The sequence below is a fragment of the Podarcis bocagei genome (assembly GCF_964188305.1).
Source record: "Podarcis bocagei genome assembly, chromosome: 4".
Taxonomy (NCBI): Eukaryota; Metazoa; Chordata; class Lepidosauria; order Squamata; family Lacertidae; genus Podarcis; species Podarcis bocagei.
In genome coordinates, this window is record NC_138128.1 from 62,023,185 (window position 1) to 62,035,684 (window position 12,500).

The following is a 12,500-nucleotide window of genomic DNA, read 5'->3' on the forward strand; positions in this document are numbered from 1 at the left end:
ATTTTTAATGCCTGTCAGCTACTTTGAGGGCTGCATGTGTTTTGGGAAAGTGGCAAATAAATGCATTAATAAATATGCTCTGAAGTTGCTTTACATGGTTAGAAATGTATCCATTACTGTATACATTTATAGTGGCACATAAACAGAGATGGAGAGCATCAATCATTCTTTCATATGTGTAGCTGGGTTTGACATTTGGCCTTAAGTAGATGCTAAATAGATATAGTTCATTACATGCTTTCATATGTAACTTATAGAGCCTGGTGGTTTTTCTGAATCTGATTGAAAGAAAGCACAACATTTTTCCTTATTCAAGACCTCAGTAGTGCCTTAAACTGTTGCAGTAGGACCCAGGAACAGGAAATTGACCTCACATAGTAAATTCTTTACAGATTTGGTCATGTTTTTAGGACCCATTTAAACTTACATGCACAATCTGTGAATGTATTTCTGGACTGAAGATTATGACAAGCCAAAGGAAAAGCAAATCGAACTGAAACAGCAAGAAAAAGCTGTAAGCAAATAAACAGAAAAGAACGAGAAGAATGGCTGTATGTTACATGTTAAAGGAAGGAAATAAAGTTGGAAGCAAATGCAGGAGAGACAATCTTCTCCTTGATGTGCAATCAGAAATGCTAATGTACTGTATTTTAATAGGATGATCAAGAAGAGAAATATATAATGTAAAAAGTAAAATGTAGTCGTGTAGCAACACAAAATATGGTGCAAAAAAAGCATTGCAAATAAAAAACGACATGTAAATGTGTGCCTACCATTTTCCAGATAAGAAGGGGCCGTACCTTCTGAGGGGTCAAGGCGGCGAGCCCGCCTTCCATGTTTGGAGTTGTTGTGTACAAACATGTTGTCTGAGACAGCCAGAACATGGCCGTCCACATTGACTGTTGTTGATACAACAACCTGGGGGAGAAAAAGAAAAGAAGCACATTTCTTTTTTGAAGCATGTAGTCAGAAAATGTAGTGCAGCTGCTACAATAAGTTTAAACAACAAAGTGGAAACATATAATCTGTTCCTTTTCTCTGTACATAGATTTATTCGTAGATGCATTCACTCCTTTTTGGCTATCAGTGGAGATTTTTCAGCTCACAGTTTTTCCCCTCCTCCTCAACACCCGCTGCACTAATTAGAGTTTAATCTCCTATTATGCTAACAAATGAATTCAATTCAGGGAAAATATTCTTCTAGCCATTAGTTTCAGAAACACCCCTCTAACCACTCATTTTAAAAGCTACTGTTTTGATTGATCTGTTGATATATTGATTAGATAGTTTATCCAATTAAAATTTGTACACTTGAGACTGTCTTCAAATGAAGAATTGTGAGCACTCCAAGTCAGAGGGGAAAAAATATTTTGCTTAATAAATCAGTAACTATGTGTAACTCTCTGTTTTCTCTCCAGAAATGATCTCTAGGTCACTTTCACAATTAGATTTAATGTCTGATAATGAACTTTTTTGCATCTGAAAAGACCAAGTTTAATATTAATACTAAAAGTGCTTTCAATTCATGAAAAGTATCCATTCTCAAGTTTAGTCGGACACTCACTGACCCTGCTTTGCCAATGAAAATTCCTTCTTTATTTTTAACTGAAAGCTTTCTGTACTTGTTTCCAAGTTTAGAGTCTTGCCATAGAAGAGATGTCAGACTTAGTAAGTTTTTTTTAAGGAACAGTTACAAAAATGCACGCCCTTGGCATTAAAAAATTCTGCCCCATAGAATTGTGAGTTGCATTCTAGAAGTGCTACTGTAATTATCAATGGATGAAAAGTCTTTACTTATTGTACTTTGAGGTACATATGTAAGTTACTTGCATAGGCAGTGTTTATTACCATAATACAATATGGCCAGATTTGGCAGCCAAATTTATAAATTTATTATGAAAGGTTCAGATTCCCTAACTTTATTTAAACCACTCTTGTACTGTTACTCATGTTTGTCCTGCCCTTCCCAGTGGAGCAATTGCTCTACATTTTTGGTTGTACCCAGTTGTGTCCCTCCATTGATGGAAAGCAATTTGATCTAGCAGAGGTTTTTGTTAGCAGAAAGGGGGAGGTGATATTTGATGATGCAAGGGGCTGCGAAGGGAGAGGGGAATCAGCAAAAATCATGATAGATGTTGAAGGGGACTTGAGGAGAAAGGGAGAATTTGTGAATCGCGTTTCAGCTTGTGGAAGCCTTTACTGAATCAAAGAGCCTTCCATCAGCAGTGAAACAATTCAATACAACCTTTTGCTTTTAGTTTAAGAACAACAGAGAACGGTGCTACAGCATATTAAAAGGACCAACCTTTTAATTTCTGTTGGGAGGAGAGAAATGGAAAAAGGTGTATCCTACGACAACTTACTATAAATGAAAACACAGGACACTTTTCCTTTCCCAGTGGGTCCGAGGCATCAGATGTAAATTCCTTCCTATTTTCTATGTTTTAGATCACCTTTGATCCTGTTTTTTTCCACATGCTGTAATTAGCTATCAGCTATTACAGCACCTTCTCCTGTATATTCTGCCTCCTCTGAGCCAGCCATCTGTGTTCCCCTTGAGAGAAGCCTGAGGGTGTTTCTCTAGAAGTCTGTGATTCTGCAGCCTGCACTGTTTTCTCCGAAGAGTCAGACTGTATTGCTTCTCCAGGACATCCATTATGGGAGATTCATAAAGTTGGACTTTGCCTCCAGTATCCCAAATTCCAGTCCCTGCAGTCACATTACTAGGCTAGTTGCTTTTCACTTTTAATGAATTATAGAGGTGACTGACATCCCCCAGTCCTATGTACATATAATGCGTTTAGAAACAGGGTATTGTAAAGCACATTAAAGAGCAATTCTAAGGGAAGTTGGGGTTCCTCCCTCTCGTTGCTAGGCCACAGTATGTTTTCCAAAAACAGATAAAATTGTATTTAATATATAAAACACGTTTTGTTCCGTCACTGATATATAGGTCAGTAATCACAAAAGGAAAATTCTACAGTTCAGCAAAAGTACATATGCTCTCTCCTTTGTTTTATTGGCTCATTCCTGCAGCGCACCTAAAGAAAAGTGCTGAGATAGTAAAACAAGTTGAAAATATTGTTCAAGACCTGACATACTGTTAAATCCACTTAACTCTTCTAAGAAGTAGGTAGCTTAGTTAAGGAAACCCAGGGAAGTCTTCCTTGTGACTTCCTACTGGCTACATTGCCAACCACAAAACTATTTATGGCTGATGCTTCATTTAGTCACTGGTGAGACATGAGGGACATTTCCACTCATTGTAGGTTTTACTTTATGCTCTGTTCAGATGGATCAGTATTATCAATCCACATGAACCTGAGCTGCATGAAAAATTGAAGCTTGGTGCAATTGTTCTGAAGAGTTGTTTTTCTCTCTCCAACTTGGCTAGCATCACTTGATTGGGTTGGCTATGCAAAGAAGCCCACCTTAATTACTTTAATAGTAAGTTACTCTTCTCAGAACCATCTCTCGGACTGAAATGTTTCTAATATAAAATGTTATATTGCTCCATAACTATTCCCAGTTAAAACAACAACAATCAGTTAAAACAGAAAGTTTTCTATATTGGTTTTGAGTTACCTACAGTAGTTTTTTTTAATAAAACTGCAACAAGAAACAAATAGAAAATAACTCTTATTAAGAAAATTGACTTTTATATCATGAAAACCATAAAGATTGAGCCAAAACCCAATAAATTCCATGAACATTAGCTGCCCCACCCCACCCCACCAAAGTAAAACAATGGTATTTGGCATGTAACAAAACTTTTCTGAACAGTATAACTACTCCACTACGTAAGGAATTTTTTTGAAATAATCCTTAAATGTTTTCAAATTCTTGGTGGTTAATCTGTGCAAAACATATACAAATTGTCTCTGTGCACATCAAAGCTTAAAACCTGAACTATTGGCCAGCAAGAGGTATGGCCCCGCCCTTTGGGATTACTACACATGTTCTTGGTGGTGGTGGGACATCTCAGATTAGGTCTACTTAGATAACCAGAAGAGGGGCAGCTACTGTGACAATGGAAATGAGAGAGGCAGGCGCTGTTGTTGCTTTACTGAGTAGCCTGGAAGATTGGGAGATCTGACTTGCAGAGGTCACAAAGAACTGAAAATACAACATGCAATTAAATTTGGCAAATGTTCGTAACAATTAGGGAGAAACGACAGAGTCTCCTTAAATCAACTGCATAATGCTTCTTCTGTGCAAGTACTTGCAAGCCTTAGCTCTTTTTGAAATCTGTACCTGGAATCTTCGCATATCTCGTGGGTTTCCTGCATTCTTCAAACAGTTCTGATTGCACTTGAGGAAAAACTTTAGAAAAAATCTACAAAAATACAAAAATAAAATTTGTTAGGGATGTCAAAGATACAGGACGGATTTGAAAGTATGCAGCAGATTCTATACCAAAAATTACAAGTTGAGTGTTGCCAAAAACAGAATGCCATTTTTCTTGTTTTATTTATTTCATCTATAAACTGAAGCTCATACCAATAGCAGTATGCCCTTGAATAATTGCATCTTCCAGTCTTGAGAAGAGAATAGATATTTTGGGCCAGATACTTAAGTGAACAGTGCAGATCAATCGGCCACATTTATAGTGTGCTCTTATGCATGATTACACAGAAGTAAGTTCCACTGTCTTCAATAGCATTTACTCCCTAGTAAGAACGTTTAGGATTGCAGTCTCAATCTGAAATTCTATGTCTATTTATTTGGAAATAATCCCATTGAACTCAGTGGAAGTTACTTTCCAATAACTATGTGTAGGACCAGGATGCTGTTTAATACAAAGACAGACACTGAAATCAAATGTGTGACTAATGCATGCCCCCCCAATAACTGCTATAATGACTTACAATTTATAATTTCTTATATATTGGGGTTTAAAAACCCTTGTATATTTTTTCCAACTGTACACTTGAAAGCACATGGAAAAGATAATCTTATCTTATTCCAACAACATTTAGACTTTGCCTAATAGTATAGCTGCTCACTGTTTTTTTAAAGGGTGAAGAACCCTTGATAGCTATTCAGTCCACCAATCCTTGGTGGAGAAGGCTCAATTGCCATGAGTCATGACCCTGACCCTGAGCAGCAGTACTGATTTTGACACAAAGAAGGAAGAAAAACAAATTGGATCATGAAAATCAGTGGTGCCAGCCAAGGAGATACTGATGGTAGGCCAGGGAGATGCCCCAGCACTGAGTCTGAGCCTGTCATCTAGAAGCTCCTTGAACCAGAGGCCTCAGAATTGGATCTCCTAGAGGCAGCACCCTGTGAGCCAGATTCCCCTGAAGATCCAGTCCCCTTTACACCAGGAGTTCCATGCTTCTCAGTGCCTGCTCATCTGCACAGGCAACACACAAGGCAGGAGCTGATGGAAGGGTGACACAGTGCTGGTCCCTAGCCACAAGGACGACCCCTTTAAGTTTCTCCACTCTTCGGGAAGGGGATGGCTCTTGAAATGGGTATTAGGCCTCCATTGAGCTCCAGGTGTTGGTGAAGTAAGTTATGTGCTTGGAGCTATCCAAGGTACTGCAACCCTAGCTTCTCCCTACATACGACTTGACTGGCATCCATCATCATGTCTCTGTACCCCACTCATGGTCAGGGCGGGACACCAAAGTCCACAAAACACCATGAAATAAATAGCAGTTTGTACAGTAAAAAAAAGTTTTCATCAGTTGCACCTTTTCTGTTTCAGCTTTTAAATGTTTAGTGCATCAAAAGATAAAAATTGAAGACACGAACTGGGCATTTCAGCCATGCCATATAGGAAACTCTTATATATAAGAGGTGAGCAAGGTCTCCCCACCCTTTTCTTTTTTCCTTCTTTAACAACAACAAGAAGAAACCCGTGCCATAACTTCAAGCAGCAGCATGGCTGCCCTGGCTACATTCTTGGAATGGAATGTCTTTGGGAACATTACTATGTCACAAGGTAGCATTGCTTCCAGAGGCACTCTATGCTGGAAATTTGGGTCAGCCCTTGAAGCGTCAGTAATGTCTCTTGTTGAAAAACTGAAAAGAAAACCTTGGCCACCTTGCATATTTAAGGTAGGAATACCATTTTATTTTGTTTTTAGAAATTCAGCCCTCTGAAGATTAATCTCCTCCCTCAAAGATTACACCCCTCATTCACACAATTATTTCAAACAGTAATTCTGTAAGTGGCCTATATGGTTGGCAGAGACCTCCTGCTATAATCTTAATTATGCCAATGGTGTGTATGCAAACCCACTGGCAACTGGGGATGTACAACAGGCTGAATACTACCATGGAAGTCCCATGCAAGGAGAGGCTCAGAACATGACATCCAGAGCACAGCCTCATCTAATCACTCTGAAGCATCCAGCAACCTAGACACCTTACATACACATGGACTACTGATATCCAACAGCTACTTATAGCCATGGGCAAAACAGAAGTCTTTGGGCCGTGCAATCAGTATCAGACTGCATCACCTGCACCACCAATGAGTCGCAAGTAATGGGAAGAAGCACATCAGTGGGTAAAGTTCACTTTCTTCCTGAGCCCTTACCTATTACTCTTGCAGCCTGGATGCTGCACCACTGACCTGCAGGCCAGTGACTTCATTTGTATTAGTGGTAGTTGGAGGCTGCAGTGCAACATAGTTCCCCCTACTATTCTGTACATTTCCTTGCCCATGGATAAAGGCTTAGGCATAGCTATGCACCTCCACTTCCCAGCCTCCACACAGGAGGGCAAGAACTTGGCTTAACACAGCTAGGGAAAAAACCAGAGAAACAAGAGATATCATTTGATGCACTACAAATCTAAGGTCACCAATAAGACTCAGGGTGAAATTCAACATTGCACTAATATGATTGTACCACCAGCGTGTGCTTTTCTGCTTGCCAGATGGAACAATATCCCCTTGCCTCTCCCTGCATGCAGTTCTGACCCTGCTGAGTGGATTGGGGGAAGGGGTAGAAAAGCCTCATTGTGCTATTAGGATTCCTTCAGCTGGCTTCTGCTAGCACAATGGGTTAGTTAAATCTGGCCCTTCAATTTAATGGGGTTCTGGGCAAGCTTGGACTACGATGCTTGAAAAGTATGCCTTCACCAACCTTATATGCACAAAAAGTGGAGACTTTTCTTTTGTTAGTAGTAGTTAGCAGTAGTCATAACTGGTGAGAAAATAGAGTTGCAGACTGTCCCCCCCCCCCCGGTATTTTCAACAGTTAAGAAGAATCCTTGTTTCTGTTACAGTTAACATGGGCAAAACATATTACACAGTCTACTTCTTCTTCAAAAGTATTCCAATAACCAGAATAGTATTAATAAATTATTATTATTATTATTATTATTATTATTATTATTAACCACCAAGGCACATCACAAGGTATAAGAGCACAACTCTTTGCTTGGAAGAGTTCAGAGGAAACAATAGAGAAAGGGGAGGGACATGAAATGTATTTCATTAAACTCTTCTTAGGCTAAGACTGCAATTCTAACTCCACATACTGGGTAGTATACCCCAGCAAGACCAATAGAACTTACTTCTGAGTAGATATGGTTAGCATTTACTATTACAGTACAATGCAAAACCAGTATCTGCTGGGATGTGAAAGTTTGGATTAAGGGGCTCCAGCATTCCCACCTGAGCCAAGGCTATCCCAGTGTGAGTCCCTCACCCCAAATGACCCAGCAGTAGCCCCTCCCAGGTATATATAAAGCTCCATCAAGAAGTAGTGGCCGAAAACATTAAGGTTTTGGACGCAAATTGACTAAGAAAAAATACAGAGCTAAAATGAATGTCAAGGGTTTGCCAACTGTACCCTGATGCTTGAAACAAGAGGCATCCTACCCACAGACATCTCCACCGGTAGACACCTTTAGACATGTAGATGGCAACTCTTCAAGGTGTCATATAATCAAAATATTTGCTATGTCCAACCTAATGCTTGTGCAACATACTCTTAAAGACCCCGAGTGATGGAGATGCCACCATAAATCTAGACAGCCACTTCCAAGTGTTCCATTCCAGTTCATAGGCGTCTATCCTCCAGCTTAAATATCTTAGCTCACTCTTTTTAACCTTTTCTAAAATTTACAAAGAAGGCACGTGACCCCTGTCCTTATGGCATCACTCACTGTATCTGAAAACTATTATCAAATTCCTTCTCAGGTACTACAATCTGACCTATTCACCTTGGGAAGGACCCATCTACTGCCCCCCCCCCACACACACACTGTTCACGTTAGATTCCACATAATAGCAACTACACTGGAATATGGTTTGGTGGATTCTGAATTGAACTTGCTGTCATGAGGAAACAAATGCAATACTTGAAAATTTTGTTCAGACCAATTTTAAGCTAAAAGAATGTTGGGGAAGGAGATATTTATTCTAGGAAAAGCACTTTCTTTGATCCTAATTAATCATCCCTCAAAGGACTCTTTAAGCTGTGCCTGGGGCAGAGCCCCTAACAGCTTAAAATATCCTGGAAGGAAGAGTTAAATTAGGGTCTAGGGATGTGCAGCCTGAGGTACACTTCCCCTAATCCCAATTTCCCACCCAAATTCCCATACACTATGATTATGGAAAGGGAAAGGTAAATATATTTCCCCTATACCATTCAAATCCAGGGTTGAGTCTCTTCTTAGTTACCTGTTCACCTATTGCTTAACCTTAGAATTTTAGGCTAAGTGCTGTAGAATTGTTACAATGATAATGATGATAATGAATTATTCATCTGTTAGTATTTATTATTGTTTATCTATTAAAACAATTTGTTAGCTGTTCTACACAGCGCTTTTTTGCTAGAAACATGGGTGCTGGTCATCACAACGAAGTTGTTACAGTAAGTGCTGCCCCTTTTAACAACAACAATGAGAGGTGTTGGTACTGCATACCCTTGAGTAGACCCAGAAAAACAGCACTGGCTCTTCTCAAGGCAATGCACAAACAGAAGTGAAGCTAACAACCTTCTAAAAAACGGGGTGGGGGGAAAACACAGTAGAAAAAGCATATCAACCAACCAGCTGAACCAGAGGTCAAACAGAAGAGATCTGCTTCACAGTCCCTCCAGAAGTTCAATAAAAAGGGTGAATTGCAACTTCAGTGGGAAGTTCAATCCACAGCCTCAGGGTAATTGATGTGAAGGTCCAGTTTCCCCCCTCAATAGTTCTTATTTCACTCTGAGCAGGGCACAAGAAGATTACCAAGCTGGCATGTAGGGCAATAATAAGGACTGTCATTGATAGGATCCGAATTATGAAGGGCATCGTTAGGTAGATTTAGTTTGCAAGGGTTCAGGTAGAGTGGTTATTAGGAGTAAAGAGTAAAACAATGCATCCATTAATTTTGGTCTAAGGTTTTGTTTTGGCAACGTCACAGTTTGCAGTTCTATCCCAAAGTCTCAAAGTACAAGCTCTTCCATTGCAGCTTCAGGCTTCAAAATCCCCCCCCCCCCGAGTGTTTTGCAACAGCATATTTCCTATGGGAGAAATAAGAACTCACTGCCCACTATTCCTCTTTGGTTTGCAAGGAGCAGCTTAAAACAATATGATTCCTAGCCCAATGGTAGCCAGTGTGGTGCCTTCAGAAGGTTGGGCTACAACTCCTCATCTCTGACCACAGGCCACCTTGGTTGAAGCTAGTTGGACTTGTTGTCCAGCAACATATAGAGGGCACCATGCTGGCTACCGCTGCCCTTGCCCATCACCCTCTGCCTCCTGTTGCTGTGAGCAAGAGAAGGTAAAGGAAAAATGTGGCTGTGAAGGCAAATGCTGGATCTGATATTGATTAAATTGTTACATGTGGTCTGAAGTAATCAGCAGGAAGCACTGATGAACTGAGTTGGACTAAAACAAGATAATATTTAACATTTTTATAGTGAATTTTAAGTGTTCAAAGCAATTTATCCTTTCAAGATAGGGGATATTGCTCTAGTTCTGCAGTGCCCACAGACCTGTTCCCAGGTGCCCACATGGTTCTCTACTCTCCTTCTTACAGAGTAGAAGTTCTTGTTGCTGTCATAACCCAGTAGGAAGCTGGCTCCTGCATGCCTCCAACTAGCCAGAGTGAAGAGGAGGGAAAACGTATGGGGAGGCCGTGGTATAAAGCATGGGAGCTGCTAGTGGTATAAAGCATGGGAGCTGCTAGCTGTTGCAGAGACACAGAGGTGAGAAGGGTCAGTAGAGTTGCAGAGAGATGTGGGAAGCATCTGCTGAAGCAGTCTTCCTCAGGCTTGTCTTTATGATGGCTACCTTTTTGTTTTCCTGTAGCTAGTAGCAGTGATACAAATGTCGTAAGTACAGGTAATCACACTACCTGCTTAGGCTTGGGTTTTAAAGTGACTACAAAGAAGGGTGTTTTTCTTTAAAGCCCTTAGATCACCTTATGAATGGGATATTAATTTGGAGATATTAATTTAATAGGAAATTATTTAGAGGTGATGGGGGCGTAATGATGAATGGGGGTAATTGAAGTGGAATTAATTTGGAGCAGAATATGGGTTGCAGGATATATTAACTGGGAGGGAGGTTAAATTAATCAGAGGAACTATTTTAGGTCTTTGTGAGTTCAAAGAAGGAATAAACAAAACACATGCTCAGAGAAACAGCGGCAGGGGTGTTTGAGAATAAAAAGTGCCAAATTATTTCAATTCTAAGGTCTGGAAAGACTATTCTTCCCCCAGCCCCACAACAGAAGATGACAATCAATGTCGTCAAACTTGGAGAAGACGCCACTGCCAACCTGGTGCTCTCTTGACCTTGTTGCTGCCTTGTCCCACCCTCAGCAAATGCACTGCCATGGCTATATGAGTTTTAGGAAAGTATAAACCATCCAGGACTCCTGTGGCACCTTAAAAACTAATACAGTTAAGATTACCACATCTACAGCGGGGCAACCCCACCCCGCCACCCAGCTCTTATCCAGAATTATGGAGACTGACAGTAAAAGAAAGACACCAGAGTTCAAATTTCTGTGAGTCAGTGAGCTGCTGGGCATTCTACTTTTTGTATTGAGATCTCTGTGTGACATTCCATTATTTTGTAGAATAATGTTTGTTTTAGTGGGTTGTTTTTTAAAACAAAACAAAAACACACACAAGCAGTTGACATATTCTGCCTGAATGGAACACAAGGCAGCCTTTGACAGATGTTCTCGCAACCTTTTCTAGTATAGCTGCAGACGAGGTACTTTAAGAAATGTGGCATCACATGATTAACAGGTGGGTGGTTCCTCCCACCTGGCACACTCGGCCAGCCCACAAGAGGTGGGGAAGATGTACAGTGGTACCTCAGGTTAAGTACTTAATTCGTTCTGGAGGTCCGTTCTTAACCTGAAACTGTTCTTAACCTGAAGCACCACTTTAGCTAATGGGGCCTCCTGCTGCCGCCGGAGCACAATTTCTGTTCTTGTCCTGAAGCAAAGTTCTTAACCCAAAGTACTATTTCTGGGTTAGCGGAGTCTGTAACCTGAAGCGTATGTAACCTGAGGTACCACTGTACTATTGTTAAGAATACTGTGTGTAGGACTAAGGAATGCTGGATTTCAGTGTGCCCTCTGGTGGCATTTAACCCTGCAGGAGGATGACACTCGAAAAAAAATTGACAGTTCCACTCAGGAAACATGGGTTGGGTATGTTGCTGCTGTAAAGCAGCACAGAAAAGTGACGGTATTATTTAGACTAAATCAGTTTCAAAAGCCTTCCTGTGAATTTTCACAAGTTCACATTTTTAAAAGCACAAATTTCAGAAAGTCGGTGTTTATTTCTCTTTGAACTTCTTGCTAAAGAAAGAGCAGGTGCCCTTTTAATTAAACTACATTATCTATGACAAGGATTCATTATTTTAAAATCAAAATTACATATTTTATTAACTCAACTCACCTATACATTTAGCTCAGAATACCTCTTAATGCCCATCTGCCATCAGTGTACACTGAGTCACTTGATATTCCACCCACCAATTTTTCCTAACAACCACTGTGCAATTAAATTCAACACGTTCTGTTGCGAGGTAAATTAGGCACACCTGCGGCCAGACTTCATTTGAACTGCATCAGAAAAGGACCTAACAAGGTGAGAGCATACCACAAAGTTATAGTCCTGTCAAGCAATTAGGTTTTCACTTCTGGGACATCCGCACAGTGCAATTATGCTACACATTACAACCTGGCTAATCTTCTGAACAAATGTCATGTCTCAGAGAAGCTAGTAAAAGCAGTTCATCTGCAAATGTGTCTGAGCTTAAGCCTTATGCACATAACAATCTACAGGAGACTTTTGGGCCATAGGAAAGATTTTCCACACTCTTCTCTCCCCTCTTCTTTTTAAAAATCAAGCTAGTGTCTTTCTTAAGGTTTTAAGGCTTTTGTCAAATTAATAAATGTTAAAAGAATAGAGCTTTTTTTTAAAAAAAGCTTGTGCTTCACAAGTGTAAATGCAAGCATTTAATATCACAAACTCTAGTACTGTCTTCATGGATAGGTTTCATTAAAACTGATTTGTTTA

At 40.2% G+C, this 12,500-nt stretch overlaps 1 protein-coding gene across 22 annotated transcripts in view; it reads right to left on the reverse strand.

Moving 5' to 3' along the window:
* The window catches only part of EBF3 (EBF transcription factor 3), a gene marked incomplete at its 3' end in the record, with an annotated part of 188,670 nt that overhangs the window by 53,681 nt on the left and 122,489 nt on the right, over nt 1-12,500 (reverse strand). For 15 of the 22 annotated variants that reach the window (XM_081192969.1, XM_081192965.1, XM_081192959.1 and 12 more), the window contains 2 exons: nt 4,255-4,336; nt 774-918 (listed from right to left, as the gene is read on the reverse strand). In XM_081192969.1, the coding sequence (XP_081049095.1) occupies nt 774-918; nt 4,255-4,336 (227 nt within the window). The remainder of the gene's footprint in view (nt 1-773; nt 919-4,254; nt 4,337-12,500) is intronic. The other 7 variants (XM_081192967.1, XM_081192963.1, XM_081192978.1 and 4 more) reach the window with 1 other exon arrangement.